Source organism: Trachemys scripta, chromosome 22 (genome assembly GCF_013100865.1).
Source record: "Trachemys scripta elegans isolate TJP31775 chromosome 22, CAS_Tse_1.0, whole genome shotgun sequence".
Classification (NCBI taxonomy): Eukaryota; Metazoa; Chordata; order Testudines; family Emydidae; genus Trachemys; species Trachemys scripta.
In genome coordinates this window covers 3,675,478-3,693,315 of record NC_048319.1, presented here as the reverse complement: position 1 = coordinate 3,693,315, position 17,838 = coordinate 3,675,478, and the positions used below count along the sequence as shown (strand labels likewise).

Sequence of the window (17,838 nt, the reverse complement as noted above, 5' to 3'; positions counted from 1 at the left end):
ACCCTGCCCCATACTTGGGGCCCCATCTAACCCTGCTCCATGAGGCCCCAGAGCAGGGTCTGGACCCGCTGCCACGGCCCAGCTAGCCTGTGCTAAGCCAAGGGCTGGGTGTGCCCGCCCCCGTTGACCAGCTGCTTTGCCAGGAAGGGGCTAGCATGAGTTAGGGGCTTGGTCTGTAGCTGCTCCGTGCTTCCCAAGCTGCCAGGAGTCCGTGGCCGCCCCGTGGAACCAGGCTGCCGTAGAAAGAACTGGAGGCAGAAGTACAAACCCTGCACAGGAAACACAGGCAGCAAGGGCTGCTTCCAGCTCAGCCGTGCGTTGTGGGGTGCACGCTCACTGACAGGGAGGGGCTGGGAGAGAAACTTCTGTGCACCTCAGTAAGTCTAGTCAAACCTACAAGCGGATGATCTCAGATCCCACTTTGGGGGGGGGTAAGGGGGGAGAAAAGGAGGCTTTGAGTGTCAATTTAAGGACCTAATTAGCACTTGGCTTGTGCTCCTTCCTCCACACCCTGAAACCAGACGAAATCCTGTTTCGCTGCAGCCTCCTGCCTAGTCTGCACCAGCCGGGCGCTCACATGGCATTTTGCAACAGGCCAGCCCTTAATTGCTGCTTGTTTAAGCCTCTTTGTCAATTTACAGAAGTGGTGGCGCCTCGCCGCCAGAAAGCCGCAGTGTTTTGCAAAGAGTGAGAACAGGGCTGGCTCCTGGAAGCTGCGTTAAGAACACAACTACATCCTGATCCGATCACCGAGTACAGGACATGCTGCTCTGATGCAACATGCAGGGGACCGGGAAGTGTCACAGCTGGGGGGGGGGGGGGGGGGGGAGGAAAAATGCAAGAGGAAGTGATATTTAGATTTCAGAAATTTATTGCAAGTTCATCGTACAAGAATATATAGAATCAGACTCTTTTAGTGGCTTGAGTGCAAAGAAAAAAATTGCAATCTTGAGTTTATAAATATAAGACATTCTGTCCATTGAAAAATAAAGAGTTCATTTGCAACTGTCCTTTTCAGTCCTCACATCTTCCATCCACAACACAAAGCAGATGCAAAAAAAAATAAAAATAAAAATCCAGTCTCTTCCCCACCCTGCCACATTAAGTCCTTGGCAAAACGTGGCCATGCCCGCTCCCGCTGCAGAGAAAGGGAGCGGAGGGAACGCCAGTCCCTTGCCATGGATCAGTGGCATCCACACCCCACGCAGTCAGAGAAACACGTCGTGCCTTGCGTACAGGATTCAAGCGCTCCTCACATCTGAGGAGCGAGTCGCCTTGATTCAGTCATTCCCCCAAGCGCATCTCCTGCCAGCCTGCTCCAGCAAGCTGCTCCTTTAACGGTCTCGACGCTGTCACAGCCCCTTTGCTATGGCCAGTCGCCCGGCGCACCTCCCTTTCCACGCACACCATCGCTGCCGGCCCATGCTCGCTCCTCCCCGGTACTCCTTAGCTTTGATTTTGATGGGGTGGTTTTTTATTTTTTAAAATGTTGTTTTTTTTGGTTAAAAAAAACAGGAATTCAGCACAAAACGAGAAGGCGGTGCCCAGCTCAACGCTCCAGCAGCGGGACGTAGGGGACCCACTGGTTATTGCCGCGGCTTTCTTCACAGTAACTGGCCACTTCCTCCAGCCCTTGGCTCTTCCAGGAATCAGTGTGGGGATTCTGGTGGGAGAGAACACACAGATCCAACCGTTAGCAACAAACACAAACTTCCTGGACGTCACCCCAGCCCATTCACGAGACATACTTGAGCGGTGACCCACACCACTGGCTGTTCGGGAATACACACACATCACTGAAACAGCTTGGCTCAGCCCAGGTCACGTGGCTGCCAATTTTAGCCCTGCATCAGCACTACTGCACAATACAAGCTCTCCCCTACAGGCGGTGGGATTGGCTCCCAGGTGATGGACACCCACCCTGCTCGGCAACCCCTGGCACCCAGCACCACAGGTAGGGTGACCACACAGCAAATGTGAAAAACCGGGACAGGGGGTGGAGGATAATAGGAGCCTATATAAGAAAAAGACCCAAAAATCAGGACTGTCCCTATAAAACCAGGACATCTGGTCACCTTAACCACAGGGGACTCACCGTCACTAAGATGCAGTGCAGGTCCCGGGGTTCGCTGTTGTCCTCCGAGCTCTCCCCGAGGACCTTGGCCAGCCGCTGCATGCCGGACACCCGCAGGATGTTGATGTCATTGTCGCAGCAGAAGGCCTGGATGAGGGTGAAGTGGATTTGCAAGGCGATGTCCCCCTCGTCTTCTTCATCAATGGCGAGGAGGCAAAGCACCACGCTATCTGGATCCCTGCGGGCAAGGGGAGGAAGCAGGCGGGTCAGGATCAGGGGGAGACAGACCCCACAAACGGTCCTTCTAAGGAAATGAGTCTCGTGTACCCCCCCAGCTGTTCCTGAACCACCACCAATGCCAGAGCTTGTTCTCTCGCATCTTTCACACCCAGATCCCTCCCACCGCAGCAGCTCCAACAAGGCACAACCCTCCCCCCCCCCTTTCCACCAGCCACGTCAGCTGATCAGACCGGCACACGCCGGGGCCAGAGATACTCACACATTCATCAGCTTGGCCGACTCATAGACGCCGACTGTCAGGCAGGCTTGTCTCTGAGCCGCTACCAGCAGCTGTTCCAGCGCCTCGCTCACCGTCTGCATCCTGGGGAGAGAGGGGAGCAGAACCGAATTAAGACCGGGCGGCTCGGGAAAGGCCCGCGGGCGGAGAGACCTGAAGGAGGGTTTGGGGCATCCGCACGCCCCGGCTTTGCAAAGGAGGGAGCCACTTACTTTTTGGCGGTGTTGTCGCAAGCAACCAGCTCTTCCAGGGTCATGGTGCAATTATAATCCACAATGGCTTGAAGTCGGGAGGGAGAAGCGGCCACCCTTAGCTCCCCCGCAGCCCCCCAGAAGGCAGGAACCGTGCAATAATCCACTGGAAGAACCAGGCTGGCTCAGTCTTCCCCGCGATGTCAGAAACGCCACCTGCGAGTCAATCCGGTGCCACTCCGAATCAAACACCCCGACTCCGCCAAACAGTCTTAGAGACAGCACCCGCTGAAGGCGCCTTTTATTGCCTTGCCGAAGGGGGCGTGGCCTCTCCTTTCCCATTGGTTCTTCGGCCACAAAGGAAAAAAACCCGGTGCCCGCTGATTGGTTCTCGCTCTGGGGAAAATAGCAAGTGGCCCCCACGTGGGGCGGGGAAGTTTTGCAAGGGTTGGATTTGCTTAAAAAAAAAAAAAAAAACACAACACGAGAGAGAGAGAGTTTCGATTGAAATTTCCCAGCAGTTTTTGTTCCTGTGCTGGGCAGAGGCATGGGATTTCCACAGAGCTCTGGGCTTGCAGCCGAGAGGGCAGGTTTGCAAGCTGTTTTGTCCAGGGGAAAACAAACCTAGGCGAGATCCCTCGCTGGAGAATTTGGATGGGCTATTTTGAGAGGAAATAAATATCCCAAGTGTTTGAATTCAAATGCATGCCCATGGAAATCCCCCCACCATCCTTCCCCGGGCTTGCTCTGCAGCTGTTCGGGGGCAAAAATCACCTCCAGGCGAGGATGCATTTTGCAATGGAAAAGCAGGGACGTTTTATGCAAAGGGAGAATCGTTATTCTGGTCCACTCCGGAGCAAATCCCGAGCTGCTGGAGTCGAGTGTGTGTGTGTAGGACTGAGCTCTGGGGCTGCAAACAGCAAACTTGTCCAGTGCATTCCCTGCTCTGCAAGGGTCCTGTGCCTCCCCTCTCCCCCATTTGAGCAGGGCGATACCCGTTCCACCTCGTAGGCAGAAAACGAACAGCAGCCAGCTGTGTGTTGTGTAGGCGGCGGAGGGGAAAGGATGAGTTAATCATGAGATTTTCGAGCCCGTCATGGTTTCTGCAGCTTGCAAAAACGTTGTGACTCGTTTCACAACAACCCCTGCAGCGTGCATCATGTTTCCTTGGCTGGGACCTTTCTAGGTTGTCCTCTCTTTTCCCTCTCTGCAGCGCGGCTCAGACCCCAGGTGCGGGGCTGTGCAGACAGACGTTGTTGGCGCTGCCAGCTGCAGACCAGGCTCGCTTCGGGCTCGCGCTCACGATGGGCGCCGCTTGGGTGGCAAGATTTATTTCAGGCAGAGAATGAACCAACCTCCAAATCCCTCACAAACCCGGGAACTCAAACAAGACACCGTGTACTTTCCCGAGCAGCGGAGCTGCCAGGAGACTTGCAGGGAGCGCTGCTGGCCTTGGGGGGGGGGGGGGGGGGGGGGGGGGNTCCCTCACAAACCCGGGAACTCAAACAAGACACCGTGTACTTTCCCGAGCAGCGGAGCTGCCAGGAGACTTGCAGGGAGCGCTGCTGGCCTTGGGGGGGGTTGCGAGGTTCGCATAACATTCCGCTCTGCAAAGCAGGTGGGAGGTCGGGCCCGGAGCCTGAACTTTTGCAGAGGTAAAAGGTCCCCGGTGCAAAACAGCGCATGTTGCAATAGGCTCGAGGCTAACTGGGGGGAGATTAGCCCCAGCTGGATTTGCAAAAAAACCCAGAAAGTGCACAGGGCAGGTCGGCGCGTCCCCTGGCTCCGAGGACCGCCCGGGGGTTGCAATGAAAGACATTGATGTGGTGCTGGGGGCCTGGGGTTCAGGCTGCAGAGGGGCGAGTTTCTCCCACCTCTGACCCTGCCTGCCTGGGGCGCCCGGGGGTGGCTGCTCGGCGCCCTGCGGTTGGGTGTTGTCATTGCAAACCGGGCCGGGCGCTGAGCAAACCCGCCGGGCCGCTGACTTCGCGCCCAGCAGTGCCAGGCCTGCAGCGGCCACACCAGCCGGCGGAGGGAGCTCGGGACGGGCAAGGCCGCCACCTAGCGGGCACGGCGCGCAGAGCAGGCTGGCGGATCGGCTTGGGACTGTGGTGCAAACAGCTCTGGGGGGTTGCGCCCCCCAAACCCCATCCTTTGATCTCAGTGGGAGTTCCGTGGGCATCGGCCCAGATCCCCCAGGCTGGGGAGGTACCCAGATCCCTAGGCGGCTCTGGGCCTGAGAGGCAGCTGGGATGGGAACTCTAGAGGTCTGACAGAGGGATAGTAGGGTGTGTAGGGGGATGGATGGGTAGACGGATGGGTGTGGAGGGATAGATAGATGGGTGTATATGGAGATCAATGGATGGATGCATAGACAGAGGGGTGTCTATGGGGATCAACGGGTGCGGATGGGGTTATGGATGGATGGATAGAGGGGAGTGTATAGGGATAGATAGAGGGGTGCATGTGGGGCTGGATGGATAGACAGTGGGAAGTGTATGGGGATGGATAGATAAGGTATCTAAACACCATGATAGATCCAGACTCCGTAGTAACCCTATTGCTGCAATTATAACAATAAGCTAATCACATGTGGTAGCCCTTCCATGGGGCTTTTATTCTGAAAGGGCCTTCAGACATTGACTCATCAACCCCTCCCTCGGTGGGGTATAGGGTGACCAGATATCCCGATTTTATAGGGACCGTCCCGATATTTGGGGCTTTGTCTTATGTAGGCACCTATTACCCCCCACCCCCGTCCCGATTTTTCCCATTTGCTGTCTGGTCACCCTAGTGCTGCCCTCGGGGAAGCTGAGGCGGTGAGATCCTGGGCGGGGGTGAGTGACCCTCGCTGAATGCTGTAGCGTTTTGGGTCATGTGAATAAGGAGGTTGCAAAGATAGGAGCTAACAGCAGGTCCCGAGGGACTCACGCTGGCCATCCCTGGCCCTGCAGACAGCCCCGCTGGTAGGCCGGGCTGTAGTGGGCGTAGGGGGAGTCACCCTCCGTCCTAGCTCGGGGATGGCTACCCCTGCTGATGAGCCGTGCTCCTCGTTAGCAACCTCCCTCTGCTTTCCTTGCGGGATCGTGGCACTTCAAAGTGACTTTCCTGAGCCTGGACAGACACAGAGTACTGCCGTCCCCAAGCGTCCCAAAATCTGGAGTCGCCCCCCACCCCCTCCAAATCCCGAGATTGACTTAAAAAATCACAAGATTCTTTTCGTTTGCTCCTGGTCTGCGAGCCTGCAGGGGCCACATGTTTGAGCTTTTTTCTGCCACGGGGTGGGCTACAAAGGTCCGAGGTGAGATGCTCAGGCGATAGCTATCGAAATGCTGCCCCCTGCCCCGAGCATGACAAACCTTCGCATAGCTAAGGGGTGATTCGATCACAGTCTGCGAGTACCAACCCAGGGAACAAACCTTTGCTAATGGGCTCCCCCCCCAGCAGACAATGGTGTAGCAAGGTCACATGACTGTCAGGTGACGCTGGATAGAGTCGGACTGGACATAAGACGTGCATCTCGTACCGGGAGCATCAGAGCAATTTGTGAAGCGTCCATCACTGGCCGCTTTAAAATCCAGCCTGGCTGTTTTCCTAAAAGATCTGCTCTGGTTCCAACAGGAATTATTTGGGGGCGGTTGCAGGTGTGGGCGGGCGAGGTTCTGTGCCCTGCGATGTGCAGGAGCTCAGACTAGGTGATCATGCCGGTCCTTCCTAACCCTGGGATCTGTGCATCTCTGAGTCTTCATGCCCCAGCTCTATTAAGCGGCGAAGGCTCCGGGCCGTGTTCCAGTTAAAACCTCCTGTTGTTTCCATGCACTGTTAGTTTGCCACACGTCTCCCCGTGTCGGTCCCCCCCCGACAGCGCCATCCTCTGCGGTGGGGGGCTGGATGCCCGGGTAGGGCATTTCACCAGGATGGAACTGTGGTTGATTGCTGCCACCTGCTGACCCAGCGTGGTGACAGCTCACAGACTGTCACGGCAAGATAAGGGGACAGAAAGTGGGTGCTGATTTTGGGGGTGCAACTTGAGACATCTGGAAGGGGCCTGGTTTTCAGAGGTGCCCCTCTTCAAGATGTCTTGAGGTGAGAGCTCCAGGACTGAGGGACTTGGCCTCCCCTTTGCTCTCTGTGCAGCTCTCTTCTGTGTAGGTTTGGGTACTGCATGGCTTGCCGTATGGCAGGACCTTCCCCCGCTGTGCAATGGGGCAGATCTGGTGGTGGAACAAGCGAAGGGCTTGGCTCGAGCCGTGTTCTTAGGGCTGTATTATCTAGTTAATACGAGCCGCCGGCAGGCAGAGACCCACCGAAACCGCCTCTACTTGCACGCCCCAGGCGGATCCGATTTCCCTCTCTGCTCAGCTTGTTTTTAAGGCCCGGCCTCCCCATCCTGTTGTTCTCCGTTCCCTCCGGCTGCAGTCAGAGAACGTTCTGTGTCGGCCCAGGGTAGGAGCAGGGCAGCCTGCCAGCTCCATGCTCGCTGCCACAGGCCAGCCGCGCTCTGGCTTGGCCAGTGCAGTGTTTTTCTTTAAGCCGATCGGGATTTAGCCTGCAGTAAACTCGGCCCGGGAGTTGCAGAGAGGCAGCAGCCTGAGCCCAGAGACGGGGCTGGGGACGCAGTGTGCAGCTGGCATATTTCTGGGGCTGCAGGAAGTGCGTGTGTCTGATGTCAGCCGGAGGTTCCCCAAGATGCCAGGGGCGCAGTGTGGCCCCGTGGCGAGGGCCCAGTGTTGGGTGCAGAGGGATGGCGGGGGCGGGGTAGTGGGGGGTGCAGGCATGCTGCACTGTGCCCGTGGACACTGGGACGTCAGCGCATGCAGCTGCTATCAACAGCCAGGTGGGGACCACGTGAGCAGGGGACTTTGCCCGCGGCACAGCCGGCAGGAGGCACTCAGCCCTCCCTGGGAGGTGCCATCTGGCGCCAGAGCCCAGTTCCTGCAAGGAGGCAGCTCTGGGGAGCCGCTTCCCCAGGCTTGGGGGGCTGCGACAGACCCTGATCCCCCAAACCCTTAGCTCTTCCCAGGCCTCGGCCTGGCTCCCACCAGCCCTGCCTGGGGCCCGCTCTGCAGGGCCTGCTCCCCTGGTGCCGGAGCCCCGGTGCTTCCTGGGTGGGGCGCTCAGGGGACATCTGGGGCTCCTACCTGGTTGCCAGGGCGACAGAGTTTCCGTTCACCTGCTTTCCCCGTGGGAGGCTGCAGGGCTTGGTCTGGGCAGCCAGATGGGGCTGGAGGCAGCTGGTGCGATAGCAAAGCTGTGGGAGGAGGTAATTACTGACAGACACCCCCAGCTCCAGCCACGTCCTCTCCGGGTCAGGACAGAGGCTGGAGCACGTCACCCCTCTCTCTATCCCTGTCCAGCCCCCCCCCCATTTACCTCTCCATATACACCCCACCCTCTCTCTAGCCCCCACCGTTCTTGCTATCTCTGATCACTGCAGTACCCCCAGAAACCTTGCCCTCTCCTTCAGGAGATCACGCATGCAAAAGCCCTGGAGCTTTGCCAGCCACGGTGCAGGCAGAGCCGGCGTGAATGTGCCTGGCTGGCAGGTGAAGGTGGGCTGGACTGCAGGACAGCCCTTGCCCAGCTCAGCCGGGGGGCAGCCCAGGGCTGGCTCCGCTCTAGGTGCAGGTGGGGCTTGGCGAGGGAAGGGGAGTCCTGGAACCTGTCAGTTCCCTGCGTCAGTTCCTGGCTTGCCCAGAGCAGCAAACACCTTAGAGCCAGTGGCCCCCGGAGGTTAACAGAGGGGACTTGGGAGCCATCTGGGAACATCTGGGGGACTGGAGCGAGGCTGGCTGACCCCAGCTGCGGATCCAGCCCCGGGGCCCTTCACTTGGCTTTGGTCCAGCTGCAGGGGTTGATTAGCAGCATGTGTGTCTGGGTGAGTGGCAGCTGGTGCTGCCTGAGTGACCCCACTGTGCCGGGCATGTGTCGGTCCCAGCTGCAGTGTGTGCGGGGCCAGGTGATGTGTGGGGCATGTGGGGGAAGCCCCCCCCCTTCTATCCTGCCCTCCTCTTGACCCCCGCCCAGGTTTTCTAGGCAACCGGCTGTGCTGTGGCTGCTTCATTCTTGTTCTTAATCCCTGGCCTTGAGGTGCCTGCAGGAAACACGTGTCTCTGGGCTGCCAGGTGGCACCCATGTGGGCTGCTAGGGCCCGGGACTGAGGGGCTGAGGTGGGGAATGGTCAGGGAGGTGGTGGGGGGGCAAGCAGTGTGTACTTGCATGCACGTGGGTGGGTGAGTGAGCGTGCATGGTTGGTGTGGGCACTTGCTGAATAGGCTCGCGTGTGTGTTACGTGCACTCAGGGCTGTGTGCGCGTTGGGTGGGCAGCTGAGTGTGGGGTGCACACGGGTGGCGGCAAGTGTGTGTGTGTGTGTGCTCAGGTGGGCGTGAGTGTTGTCTGTGTGTGTTGTGCGTATGTATGGGCGTATGTGTTGTTTGTGGGTAAGGGTGCAGCTGTGTGTGTTGTGTCTGCTCTTGCGGGTGGCTGGCCATCCATTCCTGGATGGACACGTGTTACCTGTCTGCAGATCCTGGCATCAGGGAACGTCTCCACCTGGGAGTCTGACCCTGGCTCCCCACTGGCTGCCCGGCTCAGCGCTGAGATGAGCACAAAGGATGAGCAGCTGCAGTGGCCATCCTGCCGAGGGGTCGTCACAGGCCAGCCAGACCCCGCACAGATCCTATTCCTATTCACCAGCTCAGCGCGGTTCCTAGCAGCCAGACCCCGCGGGCACCAGTTCACCCTTCTGACAGTGACCTCGGGCTGGGAGATCAGGCCCGGCCCCTTTAGCTGGTGTTACAGGAAGAGGAGTTTGGCACAAACAGATGCTAGGCCCGGGAGGAACTTGTGTCTGCCACCCCACAACCCGGAGTGAAAGGCCACCTGGCCACTCGGCCAAGCGGGGCGCAGGAAAGAAACAAGCCGCTCCCAGCAGGCTGCCCCCATCTTGACCCCAGGTGGATCGTGACTTTCAGCCTCGTGCTGTCGCTTTCACCTGTGGAACTCACTGCCACAGGGGTTGAGCCAGGCAAACAGCCCTGGAGAAGGAGGGTCCTTGGTGGGGGGCCAGGATGTTGGCAGCTGTGGGCTCTCGGTGCTCACCAATCAGGGTGTGAGATGGGGGCGGGCAGGGCTCAGGAAGGAACCACCCCCCGCCCATCAGCGTTTAGAGCTGCAGAATTAGGGGCATTATGGGGAGGCGAGCGTTGGAGACGGGATTCCAGGCCAGATTGGCTGGAGAGGGGATTGGCAGCAGCTGCATGAACCAGTTACCTCTTGCTATGGAGACAGACAGCGTCATCCCCCCCCCCCTCCACCTGAGCCCTTCGCTCTGAGCCAGGTCTCCCACCCTGGGGGGGGGGAGGGGGCGCTGGGGTCACGTGGCCGGCCATGCTTGCTGCCATGTGCCAGAAGGGACAAACAAGCACATGGGCTCCACGGGCAGCTACAGGCAGCTATTAGCTACACGCAGCTGCTCACTCCCCAGTGCTTCCCAGCAGCGTGGCAGGAGTGTGAGCAGCTGGGGGGGAAGGGGGGGGGGCTGCCGGGCTGGGGGTGTGCGTCCAGCACGGACACGAGGCACAGACGTGCTCCATTGTGTGGGAAGCACCTGCCCGCAAAGCCCAGGTTATGAGCTGTGGGTATTTATAGGTGCCTGGGGGAGGTGGCAGAGCTGGTTCACTGGTTACATGTATGTGTGTGTGGTGTGCAAGGGGAGAGCATGCGGTGGAGGATGGGGGGGGGGCTTGCGAGTGTGCAAGGGCGCGCTGTGTGAGGGTTTGGAGTGTGCAGGTGAGGAAGTGCGAGAATGGGAGGACTGAGGGTGGGAGGATTGTAGATGTGTTTCTGCAGCGTGTGGATGTGTGTCAGGAGGGTGTGCTGATGGTGCATAGCATGAGTGTGCGAGGGGCTGTGCTGGGCCAGGCTGCACTGGGTGAGTATGTGCGGTGTGGTGGTGCACAGCGTGAGTGTGTGAGGGGCGTGCCAGGGGATGGTGCACACCTTGAGTGTGCAAGGGGGTGTGGTGTGTGTGTGGCAGGAAGGCACGTCGTTTTGACTGTTATATTTATTTCATTTACACATCACAAAGGTCCCCGCTGGTTAATATGGGGCCCGTTTTAGAGCCAATTTTCTGACTGCAGCTCCACCTTAAAGTCTCTTCTTGTAACCACGTCTCTCCCTCTCGGTCTCTGCTCCGCTCTCACAGCCACCGGCTCCTCCACATGCGCCGTCTCCACAGCACATCACGCTATGTCCCCATCTCCGAGTGCACACCCTGCCATTCATAAAGCTGTCCCAGGGCCGGGCTAGCAGATGAATCCTGGGCCCAGAAGAACGCATGGAATGGAAAAACACCAGCACTTTTAAAAAGAATAGAGCTGAGGGGTTTTCCAGGTTCTCAGACTTATGTGCTTCAATAAAGGGAATTTCTGACTCGTAAGAACATAAGAGCTCCTGTACTGGGTCAGACCCATGCTCCATCGAGCCCAGCTTCCTGTTTCCTAGAGCGGCTGGTCAGAGCTTCCTGGGGAATGCACAGAATAGGCCAATTCTGGAGCCATCCACCCCTGAGTTCCCCTCCTGATTTCGGGCAGTCAGAGGTTTAGGGTCATCCCCCCCTTGGCTAGTAGCCATTGATGGAGCACTTGTTTGAACCCTGTTATACTTTAACCATCACAATATCCCACTGACAAATGGGAAAAGACATCCCGATTATGGTGAGGGTGAGGATCAATTGTTCTCTATGTCCACCGAGAACAGGACAAGAAGTAACTGGTTTATTTTGCAGCAAGGGAGATTTAGGTTAGCTATGAAGAAAATCTTTCTAGTTAGAAGGCTAGTTAAGTGGAATCGCCGTCATTGGAGGATTTTAAGCCCAGGTTGGACAAACACCCGTCAGGGATGGTCTAGGTTTCCTTGGTCCTGCCTCAGCGCCGGTGGCTGGATTTGATGATGTTCTGAGGTCCCTTCCAGCCCGGCATGTCTATGATTCTGTTCTGTGACGTGGATGCAAATCATTTCCATCTCGTTGCAAGGGCAGCCGGGGAAATGGACCAATCGGTGCAAACCACCAGCATACAACGTTGACACCCCCAGAGTGCTGGAGTCTGCCCGGGATTTTTAAAAGCAGCAGCTGGTCTCTTGTGTTTTGCGAGAGCTGATTGGGACCCACGTGTCCAAGCTTCTCACCCTAAGCTTTCCAAGTGGGTCTGAAATCCAGCAGAACTGTCGTCTCCCTCCCCTGGCTGTCGACTGTGGAACGGGCCAGCGCCCCAGGTGGCATTTTCAGCACATGTCAAAGTTTCAGTCATTATATGAGCTGGGTGGAGAGGCCCTGATTGGGACCAGGGTCCCGGTGTGCCCGGCCCTAAACAGATCTATGGTAAGAGACAGTTCCTGCCCTGAGGAGTTTGTGATCTAACTAGCCAAGACAGACAAAGCGCGGGAGGAAAGGACGGATTATTAATCCAGTTCCAAGCAGGGAAGCTGAGACAAAGAGACTTGGCCAAAGTCAAGTAACCAGAAAGGGAACCCAGCTATCCTGGGTCCCAGCCTAGAGCCATAGCCGGAGCCACCCTCTCTGCATTCAGTTCAGCTCTGCACAAAGAACAGTCTGCCTGCAGCAGGGGGCTGGCTCAGTTCTAGTTCCCGACTGCATCTGACAGAAAGCGTCCGCATTTCTGCCAGAAAAGACGGGCCGGTTCCACACCTCACCCAGACCCTGCTGACCCGAACAGCCATTGTTCAGAGAGGAACGGAAAATATCATTCACGGCTCGCATGGCAGCTTGGTAAAGGGCTGGAGGCCGATCTCAGTTACCCCGGTGCAAAGTCGGAGTCACCCCCGTGACCCCCCCAGAGGGACTCATTAGTGCTATTGCATTGTTATGAAATATCCATGATCAGAATCCTGAGCTGTTGTTTCCTGGTTTGTGGTTACTTCAGGCAATCACAAGTTTATAAGCAGAAATTGCTCAAGACCTCAACATAAAAATCTCACTTTGTGCCCGTGCTGCTCCTGGGTACGGTGGATCAACCCCTCACTCCTCACGGCAGCACCAAGCACTAAATATTTTAATCTCAACTAACATTCCCACTGCATTCAGTTCAAATAAGTCTTCAAAATTTACATGGATTCTCACCTTTCCTCCATGGCCGATATCATCCAGCCCGGTATAGTCGATAGGTTTTTGAATGTACCTTACAGGACGCTCCATGTTCGCCGGTACTATAATTTTATGAGTTCTTGATGTGGTCTTACTGGTTGTCAAAATACCTATCTCTCTGCGAGCCGCTTTCTCTTTATGGATGTCCACAGCCTCAACTCTTTGCTGACTGTGGACATCCACGGGGGGAGGCATAGCTCAGTGGTTTGGCCTGCTAAACCCAGGGTTGTGAGTTCAATCCTTGAGGGGGCCATTTAGGGATCCGGGGCAAAAATCTGTCTGGGGATTGGTCCTGCTTTGAGCAGGGGGTTGGACTAGATACCTCCTGAGGTCCCTTCCAACCCTGCTCTTCTATGAGTCCAGCCTGAGATTAGCCTCTGGCCCGAAGGAGAGCCAATCAACATGGCTGTCTGTGGATTCCATTTCAAACCCAGACGGGCACAGCCAGCTGTGAGACCACTGGGAACAGCCTTGGGAGGATCACGCGGAGGACCTTGGGCAGCACGCCAGGAACTTCAGCGAGTCCTTGGAACATTGGGACAATCCAACTCCTGCCAGTCAGTTGAAAACCAGACACACCGAGCGAGGCACGGTGCAGTATTGCTGATCACTTGTTTTTTTTAACCCTGATTTAAAGGGAGGGACGGACGGACGTGTCTCCTGGGATGGTTTATTGGTCTATATAAGATCAGGTTTTTGGTGCTAGATGCAGCAATGAGGATAAAGACAACAGAGCCTGATTCTTTTCTCACTGGCTTTGTGACTGCGTTGGCTTCAGGGAAGTTACCCTGGCTTTACTCCGAGGAGGGGGGCGAGACTGGAATCAAGGTGTCTCATGCAAAGGCCCTGGGGGCAGCTCGGCTGAGGGGTTGGAATTTCCGAAACGATCACTCCAAAATGTGCCTAAAATGAATAGGCATTTAAGGCTGGAGTTGGGTGCCCAGATCCCCCGGGTGCTGAGTAGTGAATTCCCTTAGGCGTCTTTGAGATTAGATTTAGGGATTGAGAGAAGTAGGCTGATTTTAAAAGGTGCTGCTCACCACCATTTCACTGAGATCGCTTCTAAAGGACCTCGGCAGATCCAGCCACTTATTCAGGTGCCCAAATACGGACTTAGAAACTTCCCGCATTTGAAAAATATCACCACCGTCACTTTTCAGTCCTTGTGTCTTTTTCTTTCCAGGGTGAAAGCCTGGGACAGCGGCATCTGCTCCATACCCCGTCTCCTGGCTGTATCTGCAGTTATTTTGAATGCTCAGAACCTGGCAGGCAAGGATAAAATCATGACTCCAATCAATTACACTCGAAATAAATATTTATGACTTATTATTTTTTGGCAGGGAAGAGTAAAAAGCTTGTCCCCGGCTCGTTAAAGGAAATTAGTTGTTGATTAGTATTTAGATTAGCACATGGAGCGGAGTTTAATGAAGAGCAGTCATTTCAAATGTTGCAGTTTCTGTGCGTGTATGGAAAGCTCATCTAAAATATGGGCTCGTGGGGAGGCAGGAGGCCAAACAAACCAGAGCTATTGGGTCTGGTTCTCCGTTGACCTGCCCCGTGGGTGGGTATTTACACTATTGCAAAGCGGAGGTGACGCGCTGCCCGTGAGCCAGTTTGCACTAATGTAAGTGACTACACCAGGTGCAAGGACATTGAGAAGGAGGCCCAATCTAGCTAGCGATCCCCAGTGTTTTCGGATTTCTGGGAGCCAAATTGAGACACCGTTCCGGGTTTGGGGGGGATTGTCCCGTTTTCACCCCCACAACCCTCTCTCCTGGTTGAAGCAGAACATTTCCCGCATTAAGCTTGCTGCATTAAGGTAGAATCAGTTACTATGAGGGAACGAAAATACAATTCAAACTGAGTGTGCAAGCATAGCCGCCAAGCGGTATTCCACTTGTGCAAAGTCACAACTCCACGTGTTTCTCCTGGGCAGTGTGACGAAGTGGGGGATGTTCTTAATGTTTTCTCTGAATACTGTGTGGGCGCCTCGGTTTCCCCTATGCATTGCTTAAGTATCTAGGTGGTGGGATAAGGGGGTGTGATTGTTGCAGAGCCCTAGAGGGCCAGTGTGATGGTGTCTGCACAGAGAATGGCCGACACCCTGTCTCCTGGTTACTGATGGCCTGGGCCCCTCCCCTGCAAAGGTGCCAACTGAAGGTGTTGGAGAACAAAGAGATCAGGTGATCTTAGGGTGACCAGACAGCAAGTGTGAAAAATCGGGACGGGGGTGGGGGGTAATAGGATCCTATATAAGAAAAAGATCCAAAAATCGGGACTGTCCCTATAAAATCGGGACATCTGGTCACCCTAGGTGATCTTCTGGCCCGGGAAGGAGACAAAGGCCAGAGGAGGGGCTGGAGAGTTTCAGTGTGTAGCTGGCTGGGGAAATGGAGGGGGGCCAGATGGGGTTCTGGCCTCCCTGGCCCCAAGATGGACCTGACTGAGGGGTCCTGTTGTCTGTACCTACAAACTCGGTTTTGGACTGTGTTCCTGTCGTCTAATAAACCTTCTGTCTTACTGGCTGGCTGAGAGTCAGGTCTTACTGCGGAATTGGGGTGCAGGCCCACTGGCTTCCCCAGGATCCCCGCCTGTGCGGACTCGCTGCGGGAAGCGCACGGAGGGGCAGGGGAGGCTGAATGCTCCGAGGTCAGACCCAGGAAGGTCGAAGCAGCGTAAGCTTCTTGCCCTGGAGACAGTCTGCTCAGAGAGAGGAGGCTCCCCCCAGAGTCCTGACTGAGCAGCTCCAGAGCATTGCCTGGTGACTCCGTGACAGGTGGTCACGCTCATGGGGTTTTTTATGACTCTCACCCTCTGTGTGTCATTAACCCCCCACTTCCGCCGGGAACGCCATGACCAGGAGGAGTTGAGTTGTAATTTGAGAAGGAATTCAGAAAGCCACAACTGGCCGCACCGCGCGAGCGTTAAAATGGGATTGGGTTATTGTATCGGTAGCGGAGTCTCGCATGATTAAAAATGAAACTTGAGCACAGGCCAGAAATTGCAGGATTATCAAATAAATAAATCAAAATAAAATTACCCCCCCCCCCCCCCAAAGACTCAGCAACAGCCATGACTGATGAAGACACTGAGGGTTGGTCCAAGACAAAAGTGAAAGTCTTTGTCCGTATCAAGACACTTGGCAAGCCCAGCACCATTTTCTACAATACTCAAGGGGAGGGCGAACGTCTGCTTTTCATGAGCGTTGCAGAGCTGATTTTTGTGCTAGTCACGGCGAATACAAAGATACTTCAAGACATATCGCTATGGAGAAACGTGCGAGCGGTGCCAAGGCTGCGACAGTCAAAATCATGGGCAACTTTGTTCCCATCTGCTGGGTCAAAACTGAGTGATAACATAACCAAAGCTGCAGTCTGATTTACAGAATGTCTTTTGGAGCATAACGTCCCTTGTGCTAGCAGCGATCGTGTTAGTCCTGTGTTTAAACCAATGCTCCCAGACTCCCAAATTGCCAAGAGCTATGCATGTGCTTCCACAAAAGTGATCCCTGTTATACCAGGGACAGTTGCACCTAAAGCACTTGCAAATGAACATCGTGTGATTGATGGCCTTGAATGATATTTTGCTTTGGATGCTAGTTCGGACGAGGTCGCGAAGTATTTTCCATTCTTGGTTACATGCAAACACCCAGAAACATACAGTCTCACAGCTACGGAGTTTGTAGATATGGTTACTTTGCACATCAAATAAATCTCAGGAATGTTTCGGAGGGAACCAACCGTGTGCTATCAAAACACAACGTTGCCTGGAATAAACGTTCTACATATTTGGCAGATAATGCTGCAGACATGTCCGGTAAGCACCACAGTGTATTATCTCGAATGAGAACTAAGCGAACAATGAACCAAGGAGCGTATGCCCCTGCCATCTCGTGCACTTAATGGCAGAGCACGCGTTGAAAATCATTGGCGAGGAAAGTTGAGGGTTCGATCATTGACATTTACGGTCACTGTCAGGGAAGTGTCAAAATGGTAGCCTCGCTGAATAAATACACGGCATTTTGCAATGCCAGCCTGAAGATCATTGTGAAGCATGTGGAAATGCCCTGGTGGGCGTTGGGGAGATTTGAACGTACCTTGGCTACTTGGGATATGCGGGACTCCTCCTTTGTCAGTACCTTGGATGAGGAAGAGCAGAGAGCTGCTGCAGGACCACGGGAACATTGGTGAGCATCTAGGGTCCTTTGATGCAGGTGCATTTATTGTTTTTGCCTGCAGTGTGGTCCATGATTAACAGGTTCACTGCACTTCTCCAAACTGAATCGCTGGAGATTTGCCTTTAGCCCCAGCGATGATGATGCTATACAGAGATATGTGTGCAACGCTCTGGCATAGCTGCACGTGAAAATGTTAGAACTAAATGACAAGGGCTCTTCTGGGCAGTGGCCGGCATCTGAAGTGGTTATATGGGCTTTGGGACACGTAACTCGGCAAGAAAGGAAAACACGATCCATCCAAGCCCATATCAGACATTCTCGGTTGAAGCTGTGCAGTTATTTTTGCAAAGCACTAGGTTACATGACAAAGATGGCAGTGTTGTTAGAAGACCCTGAATTTAAGAGCCTGGCTTTTGTGAATCCAACCAGTCGTTTATCAGCATCTTTCTGCAAAATAGACGTGATAACTGATCGATTTCCTGATGTGATCAGTGCGCACCACATTTCCGAATTTAGGTTGCTCAGATTTGTGATGCACTTCTGGAATATGCACTATGAGAACAGATGAATTTTGGCATAAAATATCTCCAGTGAATGACTTAGTAAATGGCCAGGCAAGATTCTCTGTGATTCCAGAACATGTAAAATTCCTGTTTGATCACCCACAGCCATGCTGTATTCAGCATTGGATGGGAAATAATAACTGACATGAG

At 55.1% G+C, this 17,838-nt stretch overlaps 1 protein-coding gene across 1 annotated transcript; it reads right to left on the bottom strand.

Annotated features, from left to right (window-relative positions):
• Positions 1 to 1,462: 1,462 nt before the first annotated feature.
• Positions 1,463 to 3,079, bottom strand: GADD45B (growth arrest and DNA damage inducible beta). Its single transcript, XM_034755444.1, has 4 exons — positions 2,804 to 3,079; positions 2,574 to 2,675; positions 2,096 to 2,312; positions 1,463 to 1,663 (listed from the first exon to the last, which is right to left on the bottom strand). The coding sequence occupies exons 1-4, from the start codon at positions 2,845 to 2,847 to the stop codon at positions 1,550 to 1,552; spliced, it is 477 nt and encodes a 158-aa protein (XP_034611335.1). The 5' UTR covers positions 2,848 to 3,079; the 3' UTR covers positions 1,463 to 1,549.
• Positions 3,080 to 17,838: the final 14,759 nt, after the last annotated feature.